Source organism: Lissotriton helveticus, chromosome 1_1 (genome assembly GCF_964261635.1).
Source record: "Lissotriton helveticus chromosome 1_1, aLisHel1.1, whole genome shotgun sequence".
Lineage (NCBI taxonomy): Eukaryota > Metazoa > Chordata > Amphibia > Caudata > Salamandridae > Lissotriton > Lissotriton helveticus.
This window is the reverse complement of record NC_136057.1, coordinates 1,623,272,857-1,623,297,488: the sequence shown is the minus strand read 5'-3', so window position 1 is coordinate 1,623,297,488 and position 24,632 is coordinate 1,623,272,857. Positions and strand designations below refer to the sequence as shown.

The window sequence follows — 24,632 nt, the reverse complement described above, 5'->3', positions numbered from 1 at the left end:
AGACTTCTGACAAGGTAGGAGACTCTTCGGCCCCCAAGAACCCGAGAGACTCTGAGTCTCGAAAAATCGAGGGCAAGACCCCGAAAGCGCCGACGCCAAAAAAGGCGGCGTCCGCGACTACTCCCAGGCCCAGCGGATCCTCAGAGAAGGAGTCCCCGGCGCCGAGAGCTGCTGATCAGCAGAAGACGTCGAAAATCGTCCCCGAAAAGGATCGATCGACGAGGGAGAAAGACCCGAAACTGTCGACGACGACCAGAGACCCGATATCCGGTTCGACGTCGAAAACTTCGACTCCGAGAGGCACGGCGACGAGCCATCCGTCGAAGAGAGCGGCGGAACCATCCGACGCGGAACACGCGGCCGAGATGGAAAAGAAAAGAAGGCGCCTCGAGGCAGAAATGGAGAACTTCATGCAGCGGAAAAAAGATTTCGACGCAAGGATGAAGGCCTTCACGATCCCTCACAAGACCAAGCCACCAGTGCTGGAGGCGGTCGAGGAGGAAGAAGAAGAGGTCGCCGAAGTCACCGAGCAAGACCAGGACGTCGAGGTGTTCGACGACCAGGAGGAGTACGAGAATCCCCACGAGAGCTACAGCTATGGGGAGGAAGATGAGGGCAGGACAGACACAGAGTCGGCGCCCTATGACCTTCAGGAGGTAGATTACATCGATGTCGACACCGACAGCCCGGAGGAGGTGGTCGACACCTACCCCTCGAGGCCCTCGCCGCCGGACGACATCGGGGCCTACAACGCGGTGATACAATCTGCCGCAGCAGCTTTCAAGCTCAAGCTCGACGAAGAGAAGCAGAAAGCAGACTTCCTTCTGGAAACATTGCTCCCAACACAAACGAGGAGCCAGTTCCTCCCGATGCTCGAGAGCGTCTTGGCTCAGGGGAAGGAAGCTTTCAGGGAGCCCGCAACATGCAAGGCAGTAACTCCCAGAACTGAGAAGAAGTACAAGCATGCCGCAAAGGACCCGGCCTACATTCAGGGCACGGTCTCCGCAGACTCCATTATCACGGCCACAGCAAGGAGGAGGGCTAACGTACCCACTACCTCGGGCCCGCCACCGGATAAAGACAAAAGGATGGATCTGGTGGGCAGAAGGATCGAACGGAATGCCGCGACCCACTGGCGCATGGCTAATTCCAACGCCCTGGTAAACAGACACATGTACCAAATCATGGAGGGACTGGGGCAGTTGGTGAAGGACTTGCCCCAGGATGCCAAGCAGAAAGCCGAAAAGCTAATTGAAGAGGGGAAGAATGCTGCAAATTCTTGCCTTAAGACGGCCCTGGATGGGGCAGACACCGCCAGCAGGCTCATGATGATGGGCGTCACGGAAAGGAGACACGCCTGGCTCAGGATATCCGGTTTCAAACCGGAGGTGCAACACAGCATCCTGAACACACCATTCAACGGCAGTACGCTTTTCGGACAAACAGTTGATGAGCAACTCAGCCAACTTAAGAAGGATAACGAAACAGCAAGATCCATGGGAGCATTGCAGTTCAGAGGGAACAAGAGGGGCACCCCGTCACGGAGGCCCGGCGGAAGAGGCGGAAACCAGCCAGGTACATCACACCAGGCTTTCCAGCAAACGCACCAGGCAGACTCGCAGGGTCAGCAGGGCCATCAGAAACAGCCCTGGCAGTACCAACAAAGAGGCCAGTCCTTTCGAGGGAGAAATGGACGGGGACAAAATAGAAGAGGGGGCCAGCAGCCCACCTCCAAGTGACTTCAAAAAAATCCGTGTGCCCACCCACAAAAAAGATCCCAGGGGGCAGCACGTACAGATGGGTCAAGACAAACTAGACACCTACGACCACAGGACACCAGTGGGAGGAAGATTAAGATTCCACCTCCAGGAGTGGAGAGGAATCACATCAGACAAATGGATCCTCAACATTATCCAATTCGGATACTGCATAGAGTTGGAGGCGAGGCCAACAAACAGAAAACCAAGAAGAAAGCCGCTAGCAAGCAAGCAGCTGCAGTGCCTTCAGGAAGAAGCAAAAGAACTCCTGCAGAAGCAGGCCATAGAAAGGGTACCCTTCAAGGAAAGAAACACAGGAGTATACTCAACATACTTCCTGGTACCAAAAGTAGACGAGACAATGAGGCCCATTCTCGATTTACGGTTCGTGAACAAATTCATAAGAACGCAAAAATTCAAAATGACCTCCCTGCAAGAGGTGCTCCCACAGTTGCAGACCGGGGACTTCATGGTCACTATAGACCTCAAAGACGCATACCTGCACATCCCAATGAACAGGAAGCACAAGCACATGCTCAGGTTCACCGTCGGAGAAAGCCACTACCAGTTCACGACACTGGCCTTCGGTCTAAAATCGGCACCAAGAGTTTTCACAAAGTGCCTCGCAGCAGTCGCAGCGCACCTAAGAAGGCAGGGAATACATGTATACCCTTACCTGGACGACTGGCTGGTGAAAGCAAACTCATACCAGAAATGCAAGCTGCACGCACATACAGTGACCAGCACGCTCATAAACCTGGGGTTCTCCATCCATTGGAAGAAATCATCAATGGAGCCGGAACAAGTGAAGATCTTCCTGGGAGCACAGATCAACACCTTACAGGGCAAGGTGTTCCCCAGCGAGAAGAGGGCGAGGGCGCTGGTGAAGGAAACTCGCCTCTACCGGAAGGGACAAGCTCGGACAGTGAGGACGGCGAGCAAGATCATGGGGATGATGGCATCATGCATCCACCTGGTACCGAATGTACGACTCCACATGAGACCCATTCAAGAATGGCTACAGGAGCAATGGTCACAAGCTACAGGCAGTTGGGAGGATCTAGTGGTTGTAACGCACGCAGTGCAGAAGGAGATGACATGGTGGACCATGGAGAACATAGCAAGGGGAAAGCCTCTAACGCCCCCAACGCCAACAGTGACCATCACCACAGACGCATCCCTGAAGGGATGGGGCGCTCACATGGAGGAGCTCAAGGTGAGGGGACTGTGGACACCGACGGATGCCACAAAGCACATCAATTACTTAGAATTGAAGACAATCTTCCTTGCACTGAAGGCCTTTCAAACAAGACTGTACAAGCACAGGGTATTGATACAAACAGACAACACCACTGCGATGTTCTACATCAACAAGCAGGGGGGCACACAGTCCGCACCGCTTTCAACGCTGGCGCAGGAGATATGGAGATGGGCCATCCCTCTCAAGATAGACCTGCTAGCCATACACCTACCAGGGAAGGACAACATACAAGCCGATTGGCTCAGCAGGCAGACATCGGCATCCCACGAGTGGGAGCTCAATGCTCAGGAGACAAGATACCTGTTCGACAGGTGGGGGACACCATCGGTGGACCTGTTTGCCACACGCCAGAATGCAAAATGCCAAAACTTCGCATCCAGGCAGCCCGAGGAGGGGACACTGGGGAATGCCCTATGGATAGATTGGTCAAGGACATTTGCCTACGCCTTTCCCCCGATACCACTGATGCACAGAGTACTGAGCAAGTGCAGAGCGAGCAACATGACACTGATACTGGTCGCACCGCAGTGGGCGAGGCAGACCTGGTACTCGCAGATCATGGAGATGACACAGTGTGCACCCCACAGATTCAGCAGGAGGAAAGATCTACTGTCCATGCAGAACGGAGAGGTACTGCATCCAGAGCCAGAGAGCATGAGCCTAGTAGCGTGGCTCCTGAGGACATAGAGTTCGCACATTTGAGACTACCAGAAAGCACCCTGAGGGTACTTCGGGAGGCACGAAGGCCCAGCACTCGAAAGTGCTACGTTGCGAAATGGAAAAGATTCACAATATGGTGCAGACAGGAAAGACTCCACAATAAGATGAAGAGGGACTCCACAGTGCTAAGGTACCTGACGCACTTACTGGAGAAGAACCTTAGCTCATCCTCGTTAAGAGTTCACTTGGCAGCGATAGTAGCCTACACAAGGGGAGAAACGTGCAGGAGCTTCTTCACATCACAGGTGGTGAAGAGATTCCTAGAAGGAGCGAAAAGGATCGCACCACCCAAGCGGGTGCCGCCACCTGCATGGAACTTGAACACAGTCCTAACGGAACTCATGAAAGAGCCCTTTGAACCACTTCACAAGGCCTCCCTAAAGATGCTAACTATGAAAACAGCCTTCCTGGTTGCGATAACGTCCTTACGCAGAGTAAGCGAGCTTCAAGCGCTGACGCTACAAGAACCATACATACAAATACACAACGATAGAGTTGTGATGAGGACTGACCCACACTTCATGCCGAAGGTGGTATCCAATTTTCACATGAACCAGTCTATACAGATACCGAGTTTTTTCCAAAAACCCACAACCAGCGCAGAGAGAGCTCTGCACACCCTGGACGCCAGAAGGGCAGTCATGCACTACATTGAAAGGACAAAGGGGCACAGGAAAACGAAACAGTTTTTTGTGTCCTTCGCAAACAGCTTCATGGGCAAAGCAGTAACCAAAAGGACCATTGCACGATGGATCGCACAAACAATCCAACTCTGCCACAAACGGGCAGGACAGGAACTGGCTGAGGGGACACGTGCCCACTCCACCAGGAAGAAGGGCGCTACAATAGCCTTCCTGGCTAACACACCCATAGAGGACATATGCCTGGCGGCAACATGGGCTTCGGTGCACACGTTCACGAAGCACTACTGTGTGGACATACAAATGAACAAGGAAGCTCAAGTGGGACAGAAGGTGCTACAGCACATATTCAACACCCAACGCTCATCTTCCACCCAGCCGCCACAGAGATGAGAAACCGCTACAAAATCTATGCACAGCATAGTGAATCCAGAAAGATTCACGCTGCAAAACGAATAGTTTTCTTACCTGTCGGTGTAGTTTTGCAGCTTGAAGATCTTTCTGGATTCACTAGCGAACCCACCCACCTCCGCCAGAAAGATGAGGCTGGAGAGAGAAGAGGTGGTTAACTAAAGAATAGACTTTGAAAATACAAAGCGGTAAATACAAACTAAGAAGAACATTGCCATTACTTCGGAAACGAAAGAAACACGGAAAAAAAGAACCCGAAGATGGCGCCCAAGAGTGGGAGCTTCCGCAGGAAGCATGCCGACGTCACCGGAAATACACCCAAAGGGGGTGTGACGCCGACGCCCACCTGGGCAAAGAGAAAAAAAAAAAAAAAAACAAAGAAAAGACTACGAATCCGGACCCAACCACAAGACCGCGGAATAATGCACAGCATAGTGAATCCAGAAAGATCTTCAAGCTGCAAAACTACACCGACAGGTAAGAAAACTATTCGATTCTGCCTATTATTCACCAAAAATAAAATCTATTTTAAAATGCAAACCTGTAAAGATCATGAGCTGTGCTTTGTATCCGGTGAAGGATCAAGAAAAACTGAGAATATGGTAGCCGTTGCATTATTTTAGGACTGTTTAAATATATGGGTGATTTAGAGCACTATTCCCTCAATTTAGATTCTAGTTTCCTGTAACTTGGATTGAAACTAGCATGCAGGCCATTGTGGTAGGATACCATCCTATTTTGATTTATTTTGTTAGGTTGATCTTACATGTCCTTTCTTTCCTTGGCATCCTCCTGCAAGATTATGCACGACCTCTCCATCTTGATACTCTTTAACGGTTGGGTTGCTTTTGTACCAATAGGACTCCTCCTTTCAAGACGTGCTGCACTCTGCAAGATTGTGTCTCTGATATGGAGTGCTTGTGCCGATTTGTGCACATGGTTTGCTTGATTTGGCGTACTCTAATTATTCTGGTATTGACGTTCAGCTTTTTCCAGGAGCTGAAGTTGCATGAACCACCTAGGACTATCAAAAGTGAGGTTTTAAGTTCCACTTACAGATTGCATTTCTTGGCCCGATGTGAGGTGATATTGAGCCCCCAAAGTCTTTGATATCTTCATCAGACAGGCAACGTTTAGATGAAGGGAGGTGGTATGAAGGTTGAGTTGCAATTTACCTGCTCTCTCAAGGCTATTACATGGAAATTAATTACATTTTTTCCCCCCAGGGATTATGGGAGATGTTTTTTTTTTATTATCAAATCTGTTTTTATTGTTTTAAGATTACACTCGATAGGCATTTCAAACAGGAGTTCGCGGTCATGTAGAACGTGTTAATCAATACACGGCACGGGGCCACATTATTTTAACGTACATTCCAACTTCACTGCAATGAAAACAAGGAACGCTCACCCAGGAGCTAGCTGTTTTGCATTCTGCCAGTTCTGATAGTCTTTAAATTGCAGTATAAAAGCAGTGTGTCAACCTCCCGGTTACTCTTGTGGTCCAATGCTGATCATTCAGCTTGATCAATGAAACAGATGTTTAACTTACGAAGCAAAGGAAAAATAACTATGGCAGCTCAAACCATTTGGACATGCGAAACTCCCTCCCCCCTTGCCTTTGTTCCCACCCCTCGCCCCCCCGGGGCCCCTTATGTGCTCCTCAGCCATAATCGTGCTAGTGTATGTGCACCCGCGCCTAAATAGGGCAGGAGAAAGTGGGACCAGGCTATCACGGCAGCGCAACAGCCTGTGGCATGCATCCGCCTGCGCAGTCATAATCTACCTCCCCCGCGTGCCTCATGTGGCCTTCCCCTTCCAGCCGCTGTAACGCACAGAGCATCTGCACCCAGTGGGCCGCTATAGGCTCCTTACTCAACCCCATCGTCTCCTCCCTACGGATGGCAGTCCCCTCTGCCCTAGCCCATGCCTGAAATGAGGAGCTCCATGCCTGTATGTGTGGCGGGTCGTGTGCCTTCCATCTCTTTGTGATGAGGCGTTTTGCTTCCACGAGCCCCAGGTCCAAGAATCTGTATTTTACCTTGTCTTTGGGGGATCTCTTAAAGTGGTGTAAAATGAATTCGGGCCAGTCAAAGGGTATAGTACAACCTGTGCTACCCTGCAACAGCCCACTAATCTCGCGCCAGTAGATGCCCAACCCAGGACAGCTCCACAACATATGCAAGAATTCCGCCCCAGCTCGTGACACCTAGGGCACAGCGCATCAGTACGATGAAAATACTTGTTGATCAGCTCTGGTGTGAGATAAGCCCTGTGGACAATGAATAACTGAATTTGGTGAAACCGCATGTTCCTGCGGATACGCATGGGACTTTTGAGTATCCTTACCCACTCCTTATCCACCAGTGGCCTCCCCAGGTCCAATTCCCATTTGCATCGAAGCGGGCCTAAGCTGATAGCAGCATGCTCCCTCAGTGATCCAGCGAACCAGGTGCGTACCTCTCCCCATGACGTGCAGGTAATGCATGGTTTGGTGCTGATTGGGCTCAGTGGTCAGAAAATTAATTACATTTTAATAACGTTAAAAGTATAGTAGAGTAAAAGTAGGAGAAATGGTTGCAGTCCTCATTGGCTGGATTCAATTTCGGATGGCTTCTGGAAGTCGTCCAAAAAACTGAAGCAAATGTCGATTGCTTAGAAGATCAGAGGTATTTAAAGTAAAGTTTTTTCCACTTGTTGATTCTCCTCTAAATCTAGCACTTTGTCCGACAACGGGAACACTTACTGTTGCTAAGCAATACTAAATCAAGCACTTAGCCTTTTACCCTAGCTGCTTAGGAGATGTTATACAACTATTGGGGTGGGCCCTCTGTTGGAGTCATGCTCTTGGTTGTACACTGATAGGTCAAAGTCTTGGGAGGTGCTGGAGGGCAGAAATTACAAAGTTAAAAGGGATCCCAGTTGCTTTTTCTGAGCTTTTCACAGTCCTACATCAACCTCTTGCTTTGAAAATTATGCCAAAATGCGAAGCTAGCCATTTCATTTTTAACTGACGTTAAATACATCTCTAGCTACTGCATTTTCTTGTGGGTGCAGTCAAACGTTGTTGTTTGTGCAGAGACCAGATTTAAGATTGGCAGAAATTTTATACAAATTAAACGTACACAGGATAGAATGATACATCTTCAGTTCACCATGTTTTTCTCCTTTCATGGTTAAATTTGTACCTTACCCTTTGCATTAAACGACCCTCTCCGATAGTGCACAGACTACAGGTATGGTTGTACTATAAAGATTTACACAGCAAATAAGAAATAGTCGCGCAGCCGTTGCTCAGTTTGCGAGATATTCACATGCTTTCGGCTATATTGATCTGTGGAATATCAGTCACAGTTTTCACTGCTCTTGCTGTTTAATTAAATTACCAATCTGCTTACTGTCCCTTTAGATAGAAGCTCGGAGGAAGGACAGGGGTACTGCCAAGGAGGCTTCAGCGCGGAGTTTACCAAGGTAAGATCTGTTGGTTACTGTTGTAAGCATGAACACTCTTCCATCTACATTTGCATTGCGACTTTGAACATCAGTACGGTTTACAACTGATGGTGGGAAGAACCTGTTCCTCTCCATTTTTGGTTTATGAGGTGATTTCTTCTAAACCATTCAGACCATCCTGCTGACCAACAGTAATTGTGACGTAGCGAAAGGTGCAGTACTAGTGCGGTGCTTGTTAACGTGCAGTCAGTCTAAGATGGTCTGGGGCCTCAAAATGCCCATTTGCTTTGAACCGTGATGAAATCGAATTTCGTTCACTAAGAGTTAACCAACTAGTTAAAACTATGTATTTATAAAGTACCTTTGCCAGTGCACTTAAAATAAGACCTTTTATACATAGCTTATGAATTGGATAAGAATCTATCATTTTATTCTCCTGTGAAGAATGGAAATTTGAGTTGACATTGCTTAGATTTGGGCCTGCAGATTTCAGCAGTTACTCTTTAATTCATTGCTATGTTTTCCAACTATAAGTAGGTGTGTTTTTATAACCTGGAATAACACTTTGAAAGCTAGGTTTGCCTTCAACAGAAGCAAATTGCTATACTATTTGATGTGAGGCAGCATTGACTGTGTTCATTGGCTTTTATCTATATCGCAATATCAGTAACCGGTAAATACGCTACTAATTGCCCCTATATTGGCACTCATGAGGAGCATCACCAGCAAACCCCTTCCCTTCGCTTAAGGGATTACATCGAAGATCAGGGCCAAGTATGTAAGATGAAGGATGCATACGCTCCTAAAAACTAAACTTAAACAGAGTATTAGAAATTGGGTTACAGGGTTATTGGTTGGGGGGGGAGGTGAGCCCTTCTCAAGCCACAGCAACAATCCTTTTCAGGGTGAACCACAGTCACTAATTTAACTTGTGATTAACCCCCTGGGCACAAAAGCATTCAGATTTAACTTCTAGGCGTTGTGTAAAGTATTTAGCAGCACACAGATTGCAATAAAGTGAAAAGACAACCCAAGAAAAGTATCCCAATTAAAAAAAAAATGGAGTAAAATTGAATACGTTATTTGACACCAAACGATAAATATCCGATCAGTAGTACCTCAAAGTTTTAAGGTAAGCATAGGTGTCTAGAAGTGCAAAACACCAGCTATGGTTATCTGGTTGCACCAGACATGGACACAGTCACAAGTTCAGGCCAACCCCGATCGAGTGTGGGCTGGATACAGGGACCTGGTTAGTCCCACTGAGAATTGTACCCTATGTCCTTGATGCAGGGTGTTGTCGCCCTGAGTTGGTTCAGATGAGGAGCTACGAAGTCTGTGATGCAAGGTCCTGCATTGAGTTGCGCTGCGCTGAGTGGGTTTCCGATGAGGCCACCAATCAGGAATTGCTAAGTTCTGTAATGCAATGTCGTGCATAGAGTTGTGGTGCATTGGTTCTGAGGGAAGCCACAACTGGTCCAGGAGGAATACATTCTGATTGCAGCCAAGGGTCCACAACTTGCAGGCGAGAGAGGGGACACGTCTTGGGGATCAGGACTCACTCCAAGAGGGGTCAGCAGTAGGGCACAGTCGGGTCTAGTTTAGTCTGGCCAGACAGATCTCTGGAGCTAGTTATGTCCTTGTAACTCTGTACAAGAGGCCAGTCAACTAACCTTTAGAATAACTCTGGTAGTTCTGGGTTTAAAGAGCAGTTCCAACCTTCTTTCCTCTGGTAGCAGGGCAGCCCTTCTCCGAAGTCTTCCGAAGGTCCTGAAGTCATCTGAAGTGTGGGTCTGAGGGGCTCATTTTTATACCTGGTACTAGCCTTGAAATGGGAGAAGCTTCTGATGTTTTTCCCCTCCACTGAGGTGTTTGGGGCCAGGACAGGGAGGCAGGAAATTCCAGTCTGTCTGCAGCCACAGTAGGCTAGTGTATAGTTCTTTGTGTTTGAGATGAGGTGAGGTGGTGTCTTTGAAGTGCAAATAGGGATGTGCTCAGCCCCTCCCCATCCTGCCAACATCCAGGCGCTCTATTGTGTGGATGTCTGGGAGGAATAGACAAAGGCTAACTGCGCCTAGTCGTGTGACCCAGGCAACGGGTGCTGCAGGCACCAAATGGTTAAGACCAGAAAATACCTTTAAAAAAGCTTCATTTTTAGAGTTGTGACTTAAAATCCTACTTTACCATTAAAGAGGGTTTAAAATGACGTTTTTTCAGACACCATACGAGATATTTCAACCTGCTCCCAGACAAAAGTTATCACTCAATAAATGTGATAAGGTAACCCAATGATATCTTATAGAAGAGGTAGGCCTCACATTAGTAAAAAAAATATTTGGCAGGTTTTCGCTTCTAGAACATTTAAACCTTAAAAATACAGGTCCAACTTTTACAATGCAATGCACCCTGCCCTATGGGCTGTTCAGAGCTTACCCAAGGTGGCTTGTATGCATTCAGAGGAGAGTTTTAGGCGTGGCAAAATGTTTATTTTCCCAGGTGGAAATGGAAGACACACAGGCTGCAGTGGCAAATCGGAGACCTGTTTGAGGCCACTTAAGTGTCTGACTGATACAATAAGTGCTTCAAGCCCACTACTGGCATTTAATTTACAGGCCCTGGGAACACGTAGCACCACTTTACTTGGGACTAAGAAGTAAATTAAATGTGGCAATGGGGTGTAGGCCAATTTCCCCATGTTTAAAGGAGAGAGCACAAGCGGGTTAGCGCGTATTATCAGTGGTAAAGTGCACAGTCTTAAAAGCCAACAAAATTGTGTTGGTTCAGAAAAAAGAAGGGGGTGAAAGCAAAAATATTGGGAGGTGATCCAGCAGAGAAGGCTAGGTCCAACACAGAGTATACCGTCTTAGGCTGTTTTGGGGAAATAAAAGTGTATTATATTGGGTTCAAATTTCCATCCCCACCGCCTGGTAGACTGAAGGTCAGGGGATTGCTTTGAATTCTGAATGAGGAGAAGCATTGTCACCTATACATTCTGCGTACAGAATTTGCAGTAGCAGAGGTAACTATTGTCGGTCTGTAAAATGTTGAAAAAAAATTCACTCTTCTCCCCCCCCCCCCCCCCCCCCCCCCCCCTAAAGAACTGTTTTATAAAATGACCAAAAAATGGAGGAGGGGGGGAAGAGTTGACAGATTTTGTTAAAAAATCTATTGTTTAAATCCAGCTAAACAACTAGTTTAGGGTAATCTCGGGATTGAGGTCCCTCCCAATCCGCCCTGGAGAATGAATGTCTGTGATTCGGCCAGTACTGGGGCTGGTATGAAACCTTTTCTAGCTTTGCATTTAGCTCCCAGCCAAGCCTGCAGAGCTCACGAGGGTCTGCCTTCTTTCTTCATTAATAACGATCATGCACCAAGGGATGTATAGTGACCTCGTCTGTCAAGATCTATGGAACTCGATTCCTCCTTGTCTGGGAGGGAAGACGGAAAAACCCGTCAGCCATCTTTCTTACTTAGCGTTCGTTCAACACTTCTCTTATTTTCACAAGTGCACGAAGAGCTCCCTGGGGGGAAAATAAGAAAGTTCAAGCGACGAACAATGGAATTCTCTGGCTGTCTATTCCGCACATGGGTCTTTCCTACTATCATCTTTGGCACTTACAACATGTGACGTCATAACCAGAGGCAGACTTTCCTATTTGGCAACGTGCTTACATTCCTAACCTGCTGGCGACTAGCACAGAACATCTGCTTCTGTCCCAAGTGTCCGGAGGTGGACATTAGTGCTGTTCTAGATAGGGTGACCACTTCCCACCAGGTCCTTACAGACACTGGTACCAGTTCAGGACATCTTTGTTAAAGCCGAATGCATTCTGGGTGCTGTAGTCCTGATTTGCTTTCATAAAACTAATTAGACTAACACACATGAAAAAAGGTACATAAATCCCCTTAGTTCTCGTTCTTCTTTGATAATTGCATAGTCTTGCATCAGATTCTTAGCAGACTGACGCATTCTGCCTTCCTAAAAAAGGGGCCAGATCTGCTTTGCATCTTGTTTGTAAAAGGTATTTTCCCAATTAATTTTTTGAGAACTCTTTATTTATTTTATTGTTGTAACTTGGAGAGTATTTAGAACTTTTTATTGAACTCAATTTTGTGCACATAATTGCTAGGTTTTCTTGGTCAAACTTTCACATCCATAATTTTTTTTTTTTACATTCAGTTTGCTAAAAACCTGGTGTGTGCAGCTAATGAATCTGGTGATGTCTTGTGTTCTCAATCAGAGCTTGTTACTTGCAGCCACTACTGTACTATTTTTTTTTTTATCCTCTCTATTTCACCCACTCAACCCTACACAATGCCACTCGGGGATACTTTTTGCCACTCCACTAAGTTTTAGCCATGCTGAACAGCAGCCACGCTGCTGTACAACAAGGCTAAAAGACATTGGCTAAGCCAATATCCATCACATGGGTGAGACCTATTGGCTTTTGCAGTGCTCGTTTTTTGTTGTCTTTCTTCACCATTTCTCACATTTGTACTGCAGTTGGATTGTGAGTTATTCTGATGAATGCTTTAGACGTTTCTGAGCTTCTTGCAACACATTTACTCACGTAGACCCCTCCACTGCCGGCTAGTTATAGGTAGAATGGCAAATAGACTCACGGTCTAATCCGCAATGCAACATAAGTTCTCCTTTAAACCGGAAGTCCCTCCCCACGCCTGTGCTCCCCACTCCCAAACACCTGGGAGTACCACTTTAGTGAAGAGTTAGTTACAAGTGCCAGGGGCATGTCCACGGTTAAGCTTTTTCGACAATCCTTAGGGGCCTAAGAAGTTTGGGTTCAGAGATCCATTAAAGAAAGGGTCACTCTCGGTGGCTCATGAATGCAAGAGTGTTGCTTATGTCCAGGCGGATATGTCTACTGCGCATGGTTGGAGTGCAGCTATCATCTGCTCTTCTGTTCTTTGTAGGAAAGCTGTCTTTACTGCTTTTATCCTTTGTTCCTAGTCAGGTCGAGTGTTGCTTGGAGGACCTGGAAGTTACTACTGGCAAGGTAAGGAGACTCCTCTTTCTTGGATGAGGGCAGAGACTCTTGAGGGGGCTGCATCCCACTACCTTCCTTAAGATGCTGAGGAGGGAGGGGCGGAGCTCCAAGGGGTGGTAAGAGTGCTTGTTGCCCTGGGGTTGAAGAGAATGCACTAGCTCCTTGGTGAGTGAAAGGTAGAAAGTAAGACTTGAGGCCTACCTACCTTGTACCTGAAGCACTATTTGTGCCTCCGTTCTAACTACCCAAAGTACTATTAATATTTGTGTTTTTGTCTTCTCTTCCTGTACGCTTTTAATGACTTAAGTCCAGGAATTGATTGACTTTTAATTCTCATGGTCAGAATAATGTTCAAACTTTACTGCCTTAATTCTTGGAGTGAAAGAGGCAGGGATGTTAGTTGATTGAGAGCGGCATGTCTTACCCTCCTGTTTTGTATGATGTATTTATACGAACAAACATTTTGACTATGCAGGTTTTCTTTTCTTTTTTCTAGGTCAGGTGATCACAGCCACTCAGGGTCAGATCCAGGACTCGTTCTTTCCCGAATACTTCATCTTGGAAATCAAAGGTCAGATGCAGACACGACAGACGGCGGGCAGATATGACGATAGTTACCTAGGTAAGGCGGTCACTCTGTGTGTGTGTGTGTGTGTGTGTGTGTGTGTGTGTGTGTGTGTTTAGTTCAAATGCAGGAAGCCTGTTGTCTAGGAGTCTCCGCGGTGTAGCACGGTTACAACAAATTTTTTACAACGCACTACCATTACATCGCAACTTTTACCACGCAAACCATTACAACGCAATGCGCTGGGGGGCGCTCTAGGATAGGGAATGTATTTAATATACTATCCAACACCTTCCCTGCTATCCACGGGGACTGGAGTTGGAATAGTAAATTAAATAGTTCACTATCCAGCGCCTAAAAGCATTATGCGTTGTAATGGACTGCGTGGTAAAAACCGCGTTGTAAAGGCATGCGTGGTAAAAGCATGCGTTGTAGTGACACCAATCCAGTCTCCGCAACACTGAGATGCCTCCTTCTGTCACTCGCTGGTGATATGCATGGGTATTGGATGTGGTAGGGAAAGGACAACACGCTGGGCCTTCTTAAAGATCAGAGTTATGGACCAAGCAAGAGGTTAGAGCCAAAAAAATCAGTGTGAGGCCCGAGAATCCATGTATAGACTTGTTAATGTAATGTTAATAGCCGCCACGACCTCTGGAGCAGAAATCTACAGTGTCCCCATCCTGTATGAGCCAGGTGTGGGTGTCCTGGTGTCCGCCACTTCAGTCCAGCGGGGGGTAAACAGGGTCATCCTCAAAGCAAAATAAGTGCCTTTCAACAAACTGAGGTGCCACGCCTGCCACGGGCTTCATTCAAGGCTCTGGGAAGGGTGAACTGCAAATTGTTTCCTCTTCATCTCATCTAACAAGTTCAAAATAATTTCATCCAGTTTGAGAGGCGATGGCTTACCTCGAACAAAATTACGAAGAGTCCTTCAAAGTGGCTATTTACAGAAATATTTCTTGGACAGGTTTAAAGGTCAAAATGCAACCCTTTGAGTCCATGTTCCGTGGTCTCTAGAACGATACTGCCAATTTTTCTGTTTAACACCATTGGGAATTACTGAAATGAGCTGCAACCCAACATAACATGCAAGGGCACTGGATGGCGGACATCCCTTTACCACTTAGTGATGCGCAGTGGGATGGGCAGCTGGAATGCCAGTAAAGATCTGAACCGTGGACTAGAGAAGTTCTCGACTCAACTGACCTATATTGAGGTGGGTTGTCAAATGACTCTAGGCATTATTTCTCATCTCTCATTTCCTTCTAGAAATGTGTGTGTGTATATTGGGGATTTTGATTCCCCCCATTAGCCCAATCAGCTTTTCCAAGCTCCATTATAAAGCTGTATTTTGTAATCCTTCTCAGTTTTATTCTTTTTTTCTTTCCAGGGTACTCTGTGGCAGTTGGAGAATTCAGCGGGGATTCCACAGAGGGTGAGGCTTCTTGTTGTAACATCACACGATAAGGCGAAGTGGCTGTCTGTGGCTCCGTTGTTGAGCTTCGCACTCTTGTATAGTGGCAACATGTCGCTGTGCGTCTGCAAGTGGGATCTTCAGTGGTGCGCTCCCTCAGGAGGGAGGTCACTGGTTAGCTTATAGCCATCTTGCAGTGACACATGCTGCTTTAGTTTGTACCTTGGAGTGCTTATGGGGAGGGGGTTAAGATCATTAGGACTGTTGGTGGCTTTTAGCTGTTGGGAGTTCACAGGGCTGTGCCTTCTCTGTAGTTGGGTGGTCACGGTTTTGGTGTGCTCCTGTCTGTAGTGCATCCATAAAGTGGTTCTCTCCGAGTGGTCTGTTGCCCGTAGGTTGGAGCATGTCCCGGGACCTGCTGATGTCTTTATTTTCAGGTACCAAGCTAGACAAGTAACTACTGTACACCCTGAAAAGAACTGACATGCTGCCCGATTAGCATACAAAGAAATTATCTTAAGTTTTTCTAGCTCCAAGCACTGTTGATATACACGGCTCCAAACATGTACTCTGATCACATTCCTAACAAAGCATATTACCTTGCTGGTCCTGTTAGTATATGCGGCCTTGAAGAGACCTGGTTCTCTAGCATGGCTCAGACCCTGTTCATTTATCTAGACCTGCCCAGAGGTTGTGAACCCAAACCTTGTTAGTATTTGTAGCTGAAATAGAGCGTTTTCTCGTGTGATCTCAAACACTTTTATGAACATGAAGGGAGCTCATTCTGCCACGCTTCCAGAACTCCATATCCTACATACAGTCATGAACAGGGCTCATACTCTTACAGGATGCCAGGCCCTTTTGGTACATAAAAACCTCCACAGAGTGGGTGATCTAGAAAGACTCCATACCCTACCGGCTATGAACAAGGCTCCCTCTCCCACTGGGCGCCAGCCTTAGCCAGTATAAGCATCCTTGAACAAAGGGCGTTCCCTTACATGACCTCCGGTGTATGGAGCCCAGAGCAGGTTCTCTAGCATGGCCTCCGCATAGTAAGTTATGCACCGCAATACGTACTTGACCGAAGCATAGTCAAATGCTCTTAGTATAGAAGCTGTGTGTGAGCGTAATCCCAACTCGCGGCCTGTGCCAACTGGGCATGGTGAGCCTCGAGTCCCTCAGGGCAGCCCATCCCTTTGCTAGTAGACTTCCCTAAGCCAGAGGAGGAGACCTCTCTAGCCAGAACGGAGCAGAATATAACGGATAAATGCATGGTGATGCAATTAAGTTTCAAAGAGCTATAATTGTCAAAGATCTAAATCCATTTGTTCAAATAAGCCTGTTATAACTCAAGAATTATTCTTTGGATTTGGTGCTGTTACGTTTTCCCTTAGTCTATACTAAATGAAAGTGGGGTCTAGAGCTGTGTGGTAATGGCACCTTGTCTGTCGTTCCGAAAGGACTCATTCAGACATCGCCACACTAAGCACAGAGCGGCAGCTCGAGGCATAGTGCCTTGTGGTATTGTATTATAATGCTTTACAAGACAGTAAAACATTACCACGCAAGTCCGACGAGTATGTTGCGCCCCTTACTTCATCTTCTGATTAGCTTCTTCTTTTGATTTTTCAGATTTTGTTGCTGGTGTCCCCAAAGGAAACATGACCTATGGCTATGTAAGTGACCAAGAGCTTCCCCGTCTCGTCTATATAGACGGAGGAGAAGGGCAGATTGGGTAGATCTTTAGGAGATGAGTGAGCAGACCGCATACGTGGAAGTGAGTGTAGAGTCTGAGTATATCTTTGGGAGGGTGGGAAAGACGTGGCAAGATTCGAATGTGGGTGAATATAAGTATCCATATGGTTGTAGTGAGGTTAAGTGCCCATCGGTGGGTAACCGTGTAAGGCTCTATTGGGAATGGGGGGTGGAATATGCATAAACGTGGTGTTTCCTTTATGGACATAGGAGCATCATGCCAAGGACCCTTGGCACAAGAGTTTGTAGTAGCAGCACGATTCATGCATATGAATGGAAGGTCCTGTTGGGAGAGACAGGAGTTTTAGGGCCTACATTTATGTCTCTCCTTCCCTTTGTTTGCAGGTTACCATACTCAACGGCACGGATCTGAAGTCTTTGTATAACCTCTCCGGGGAGCAGGTAGTGTGCGAGTGTAAGCGCGTAATAATGTGGCCATTGTCCTTCAAAGCGGCTAGGAAAACGGGCCGCCCTACAAAACCCCAAGGCTAGACAGCAAAGGGTTGCTTTTTTGAGGCGCAGTGGCCCCCTCATCCTGGCGCTGTGCTGTTGTTGCCCCTCTGGTGTTAATGATGGGGTCCTTCCTTGGTGGGCTTGTGTGTCCAATTGCTCGTGGTCTTGGGATTCTACCCTGTCACAGCTTGAACTAACCGAAACCCCGGCTCTGCTGCTCAGGGTCTTGTCCTCGACGTGGTTAGCCACAATTGTGTTTGAAAATAGAAGTTGTGCATCCCTTTGGGGCGTCCTTACTCGTGCTCGAGATCCTTTCCAGTGTCACATGTCCACTTGCTTTCACACGATTGCTTCTCATCTACTGGACTTTCCTTTCCACCTTGCTCGGAGTCCAACACAGGGCTTGCTGTTCTCGATCTGGCCCCTGAGCTATCTTTCGGCCCACCCAGCTCCTAATAACCCTGGATGGGTGAATTGCTGTCCGCTCAAAAACGACTGGGACTTTAGCAGTACCCTCTTCTCCAGCGCTCGGCCTCGACAATGGCAGACAGAAACCCTGCAGCGAGCTCACCCCCGTATCTTGTTTCCTCTCTCCCCAGATGGCCTCTTATTTTGGCTACGCCGTGGCTGCGACCGACATCAACCGTGATGGGTGAGTAAGGCACACCGGAAGGGGAGGGGGCGTGTGACAGTCGTGAAAGAGCTTGAACTGCGGAATTTTACTATCTATTCGATCCTCTGTCCTATGTGTGATAGGGTGACCAACTGGCATTGGTGCAAATTCAGGACGGTGAGTGTAAAAATTCAGGACAAAGGGTCAAAATTCAGGACACAAATTCAGGACAGGAGGTCAAAATTCAGGACAAAACTTCAGGACAATAGGTACGTTTTACAGACACATCAGAGGTCGTGCAATAGTATATAAGTAAGCCCAGCCATTTCCAAACATATTCAACGATTTGCAAACCTATCGATCATGTATTCCTTCCATCTATCATTTCACTCATCCATCCCTTCATCCATCCCCTCATCCATCCTTTCACTCATCCTCCATTATCCATCCATCCATCCACCCTTTCACCCTATCCATCTGTACACATATCCATCCACTCTTCATCCCATCCATCCATTCACTCATCCATTTAGCCATTTACCCTTTCACCAATCCAGCCATCCTTTCACTTACTAATCCTTCCACCCATCCACTCTTTTAGTCATCCATCCATCCTCCCTTTCTCTCTCCATTGACCCTTTCACTTAGCCATCCTTCCTTCCATCCATCCACCCACCCACCCATCCATCCATCTACTCATCCACTCATGAATCCATCCATTGACCCTATCATTCATCCATCTATCATTTCACTCCTTCACACATCTATTCATCCTTTTGTCCATCTACCCTCTCTTTCACTTACTCATCCATCCTTACATCCACCCTTTCACTCATATGTCTAGTCATTCACCCTTGCACTTATCAATCCATCAATCCATCCATCATTTCACTCATCCACCTATCCACCCATCATCCACCAAACCATCCACCCACCCACCAACCCACTCATCCATCCTTTCACCCACCCACCCACCATCCAATCCACTGATCCATCCTTTCACCCACCTATCATCCACCCACCCACTCATCCATCCATCCTTTCACCCACCCACTCATCATCCATCCATCCTTTCACCCACCCACTCATCATCCATCCATCCATCCTTTCACCCACCCACTCATCATCCATCCATCCATCCTTTCACCCACCCACTCTCCATCCATCCATCCTTTCACCCACCCACCCATCATCCATCCATCCGTCCTTCCCCTCATCATCCATCCGTCCTTCCCCTCATCATCCATCCATCCTTCCCCTCATCATCCATCCATCCTTTTCCCTCATCATCCATCCATCCTTCTACCCACCCACTCATCATCCATCCATCCTTCCCCTCATCATCCATCCATCCTTTCACCCACCCCCTCATCATCCATCCATCCATCCTTTCACCCACCCCCTCATCATCCATCCATCCACCCATCCCCTCATCATCCGTCCATCCTTCCCCCTCATCATCCATCCATCCTTTCACCCACCCCCTCATCATCCTTCCATCCATCCTTCCCCTCATCATCCATCCATCCTTCCCCTCATCATCCATCCTTCCCCTCATCATCCATCCATCCATCCTTCCCCTCCATCCATCCCTTCATCCATCCATCCACTCATCCATCCATCCATCCTTCCCCTCATCCATCCATCCTTCCCCTCATCCATCCATCCTTCCCCTTATCCATCCTTCCTTTCATCCATCATCCATCCTTCCCCTCACCCATCCATCCATCCCATCCATTTATCCTTCCCCTCCATCCATCCATCCTTCTCCTCATCCATCATCCTTCCCCTCATCCATCTTCCCCTCATCCATCATCAAGCTACCCTTTCACCCATACATCCAGCTATTTACATTTTCTCTCCATCCTTCCCCTCACTCATCAATCCATCCATCCTCTCTCATTATCCGTTTATTCAATCTTTCATTCATCCATTCACCCTTTCACTAATTCATCCAGCCATTCACCCATCCCTTCACTTACTTACTCGCCCACCTTTCCATATTAATTTTGAGCTGAGCCCTTTTGAGAAGAGGCCCATCAAGAACTTCACCCTCGCTGCAGGGGCCGTTCCAGGACTGGGACAGAAGCCACACAGGGCGGAGACAGGATCCACCACAGGGGGGGGGGACAAGAGCCATCACAGGCGGGGGTGGACTGGAGCCACAACATGGGGGGACAGGAGCCTTCACAGGCGGGGGGTGGACTGGAGCCACAACATGGGGGGCAGGAGCCATCACAGGAGAGGAAACAGGATCCACCAGGGTGGGTACAGGTGTGGGCATGCAGTATTCTAGTATCATCTTGGGCTCCTCGCCCCCTCCTGCACAAGACAACGAGAAGACAGGCTCTCTGTCCAAAATGCCATCCCCCACTGTGATGTACAGTACTTACAGGAGATACTCTAAGAGAACTAATTGAACTGATTGTCCTCCATACTTTGTTAATCAGTGTGGGTGCGATTGTGCCATTTCTTTATTGTATTACATTATAGACTGCATGTTTGAAGAACCGAGGTTTGCTTACAATTTAGTGACAGTAATTAAGCTCGGTGAAGAGAAGCACATGCTGCCTCGATGTAATCAGGGGTGTAATCTGGCCGGGTCTAGGATGTTTGGGGCCCAGGGTAGAAATGGAATGTGTGAGCCCCCTCTAAATAGCAGAGACATGCCGCATTCAGGGCTGTTTGCATGTGAATAGATGTCGCTGCTCCTGAAGTTGCAGCCCCTCCCTCTCAGTCACCTTCGAGCACCTCTTAACAGCTCATCAAGGGCTGGAGGTGTGAGGGCTGCCATCCCGCTGTGCCTCTACAGTGCTGCCTCTCCAGTGCTGCCGGGTATCGGAGGAGCTTTGGTGCAGCATCGGAGTCAAGAAGGGAGGTGGGTGCAAGCGGTGCCGGCTTTATGGTGGGGCAACCGGTGCCCTGTTAAAATGACGGACAAATGGCGTCCGTTAAAGAATCCTTCACGGACAACGGACAGACGGCCGAAATTACGGACTGTCCGTGAAACTTACGGACGGTTGGTTACCCTAATGTGTGAGTGAAGCTTGCACAGCACCGGTTCACGGTGGACATACCCTATTTGGGATGGAGCTGCACTCTGTTGCAGTGTGTGCTGCGCCTGCCTAGTATTTGGGGGAACTAGCTTTGTTGCATTCCAACCGTGAAAGAAATGAGTGCTGTGCGTGAGGGGTGGCTGCACTGCAGCATCTTAGGAAATACGTTCGGTGGGTTTGAAATCCATGTTGTGCCTGTGTGTGAGGGAGGCTTGCTGTGCGCTTTGTACATGTTCTGAGGACCAGTGCATTGCAACGGCCCACGCACTACCTGGCCTGAGTGTGAGGAAAGATACACTCTGGCAGCCTGATTACTAAATGCCCTACACGAGGGGCAATTACACCGCAGCAGCCCACGATGTACCCATCACGCGAGGGAAGCTTGAACTGCACCGATACATGATGCATCTCGGATGTGTGTAAGGAGAGCTTGCAGTCTGTGCTTTACCCGCCCTTCAGTTGAACGTAGTTTATACCAGGACATCCTGTGCCGGTGCTGTGTGAGAGATATGTGCTGTGGCAGCCCGTGATGTAGGTTATGTATGAGGTAACGCAAGGCTACATGCAGCTGGCCGGTCTGTCCTTTGTATGAGGAAGCTTGCAGCCCCTGAGGTCCATCTTTAGTCGGTGATTGATGCTTGCACTGCTGCTGCCTGTTCTTTGAGTTGGGTGCTTGTGGTGGGGGTTGCCCAGACACTGACCCTTTTGACCAGCACTGTGCTTACAAAAGAAACTAAAATGAGACCTAACGTCCCTCAGTCCCTTACTGTATGTAATCGTGCACATTCCTTACTTTTGTACACCTTGTTACAGACAAACTAATTGTTTTGTGGCTTCTCTGTGCTTAGACTTTTCGTGTTTCTTGGTAATGTACCCCTCCCACCCCACCGCTCCCCGCCTCCACGTGCTAAAGGCCTCAGCCTCTGCAGGTGGTTTTAGTTATCCTTGGAAATAGGAATGAAGGAGGCGTCCTGGGATTTTGGGGAATTCTGTTCAAGGCAAACTGCCTCGCTAGCGCCTGAAAAAAATAATTTCTCTACTGTCTCCTTTTTCTCAGCCCAGCCTCTCACCCACCCGCCATTCCCCACATTTCAGTTAATTTAGTTGTGAAGATTTGAGGACAGCAAGGAATAGGCACAGGCGAAGAAGCCAAGGATTACACAGCGCATTGTGTTTCTGTCTAGGCTCCTTGAGGTTTGACCCTGCCCTCTGTCCCACCTGCAGTTTAAAACAGGGGGCTCCCTGGGATATTGTCGTCCAACTATTCTATCCCCGACAGATGCCGTAGTGAACTTCCAGGGAATGATCTTGCCTTCCGCCTTTCTTATCCCAGACAGATGTCGTAGTGACCTTCCAGGGAATGATCCTGCCTTCCACCTCACCTATCCCAGACAAATGTCGTAGTGACCTTCCAGGGAATGATCCTGCCTTCCACCCCTCTCTATCCCCACAGATGCCGTAGTGACCTTCCAGGGAATGATCCTGCCTTCCACCTCTCCTATCCCCGACAGATGCCGTAGTGACCTTCCAGGGAATGATCCTGCCTTCCACCTCTCCAATCCCCGATAAATGCCGTAGTGACCTTTCAGGGAATGATCCTGCCTTCCACCCCTCCTATCCCCGACAGACGCCGTAGTGACCTTCCAGGAAATGATCCTTCCACCCACCTCTCTTATCCCAGGCAGATGGAGATGGTGGATTCCCAGGTGCCTTTCCTCCTCCTGGGGGTGGAGTCAATGGGCTCTCTAGATTTCTGCTTCCCAGCTCTTTGGTCCTTCTTGGTGCAGTCGGAACATGACTCCTGGGACCCCCCTCTATGCCTATGCTTGAAGGGTGCTGACTTGTTGTGCTTTCCTGTTCCAAGAATACTAAAGTTTACGTACACTGACAGTCATTGTCTTAAATGCTTCCCGCTTCTCCCAATGTGCTCTACATTACTGTTGATTCTTTCCCGAGATCTTTATCTAGACTTCTCTCCTCTTCCCAGACTGGACGACTTGCTGGTTGGCGCCCCGCTCTTCATGGAGAAGACTCTGGATGGGAGGGTGCAGGAGGTCGGCCGAGTCTACGTTTACCAGCAGGGCTACGGCATGGACGCTGGAGCCACCATGGTGTTGACTGGCTATGAGGAATACAGTCGATTCGGGAGTGCAATCGCTGCCCTGGGAGACTTGGATCAAGATGGATATAATGGTACATGCCTTTCTGGCTCTGGAAAGTTATCCGTATGTTTAAGGCATTTCCTTTATCCTTCAGCCCCAAAGTGTGTCGTTTGTTTTTTTCACAGCTTGTTCTAGACTAGAGCCAGTATTAAGTTTGTCCTTAACCTCGAATAACTAGTGCTCATGCTTGTTTTTACAAGAATGTGAGGTAAAAGCAGCCTGCAGTACTTCGTCCCCACCTCTCTCTAAACATCCTCGAGGAGTCAAGCCGAACATCACTCATTAAACATGCACTTCGCCTTATTCCCTCAGTGTGCACTTCATTTTGGACTCCGTGACATTTTGATCGGCAGGCTCTCCCGATACAGCGCACCACACTCCTTCCAGTCACGGGATCCGGAAGGAGCACTTTGTTGTGTTTGGGGATATATGTATGTATGTATGTGTATGTATATGTCTATGTATGTATATATATATGTGTGTGTATATATATGTATGTGTGTAATTTCCTTTTTTTTTTTAAAGCACTAGCTTTTGTCGGGCTGATCACTGGTGAAATTAAAAACATGATTTTGTTGCTTATGCTCCTTACGCCCAAAATAGTGCGGAAATTTGTATGCAAGTTTCAGCAATGCTTAAACTGCACATTTGCTAAAGGAGTCACTAGCTATGTATGTCAAGTCTATAAACACAGAGGCCACAAAAGCCATCTTTGCATTCATTTTTGTCTGTTTCATAGGAGGCTCACTAGAAATAAGGCCACGCCTCAAGGACTATGCATTTATTGTTGAGCCGTATTTGATCATTTGCAAAGAGCAGTATCTTCACCAGAAAAGGTGTGATATATTTCTGTCTGGAAAAAATCAAATGAGATCATTGTAATGCCATGGTCCCCACCCCCTTCTTTCTCCTCTTATTGAATAGAGTCCAAAGAAGGGGAGGAGACATGGCCTAACGTTCCAATTGCATAAAGACAAAAAAGGGAATGATATATATTTATGCTTTGCGTATTTAAACGGTTATACTTTCCCTGAAGCCTGCGTATTTTATTCCATATCTCATGTGTAAATTACCACAAAATCAGAACGCGTACCCCTTCTTTGATGGACTATTCCAAAAAAGCAGGTCCGTGTCCACAGTGGCAATCCGCAAAATAGTTTTTGGGGTGAAACTCAGTCAACAATATGTTATTCTTAAGCCCTAACATCTGCAGCGTCTGGCTGGAGACCTCCATGCAGCCTTAAAGCGACCTGTGTTAAAGAGCATCAAAGCCTTGACATCAGTCCTGCCAAACTTCTGACACTCTTTGAAGTGGAGTCAAACCCATCACCACCAGCACCCAACTTTGCGTTACTTAACTGAC

General features: G+C 47.7%; 1 protein-coding gene across 1 annotated transcript in view; it reads left to right on the top strand.

Moving 5' to 3' along the window:
- Positions 1-24,632, top strand: part of ITGA5 (integrin subunit alpha 5) — a 289,891-nt gene that overhangs the window by 188,866 nt on the left and 76,393 nt on the right. Inside the window, exons 5-12 of the mRNA XM_078688465.1 lie at positions 8,199-8,260; positions 13,212-13,257; positions 13,745-13,870; positions 15,207-15,251; positions 16,863-16,906; positions 17,331-17,387; positions 18,038-18,090; positions 23,095-23,300. Coding sequence (XP_078544591.1) covers positions 8,199-8,260; positions 13,212-13,257; positions 13,745-13,870; positions 15,207-15,251; positions 16,863-16,906; positions 17,331-17,387; positions 18,038-18,090; positions 23,095-23,300 — 639 coding nt within the window. The remainder of the gene's footprint in view (positions 1-8,198; positions 8,261-13,211; positions 13,258-13,744; positions 13,871-15,206; positions 15,252-16,862; positions 16,907-17,330; positions 17,388-18,037; positions 18,091-23,094; positions 23,301-24,632) is intronic.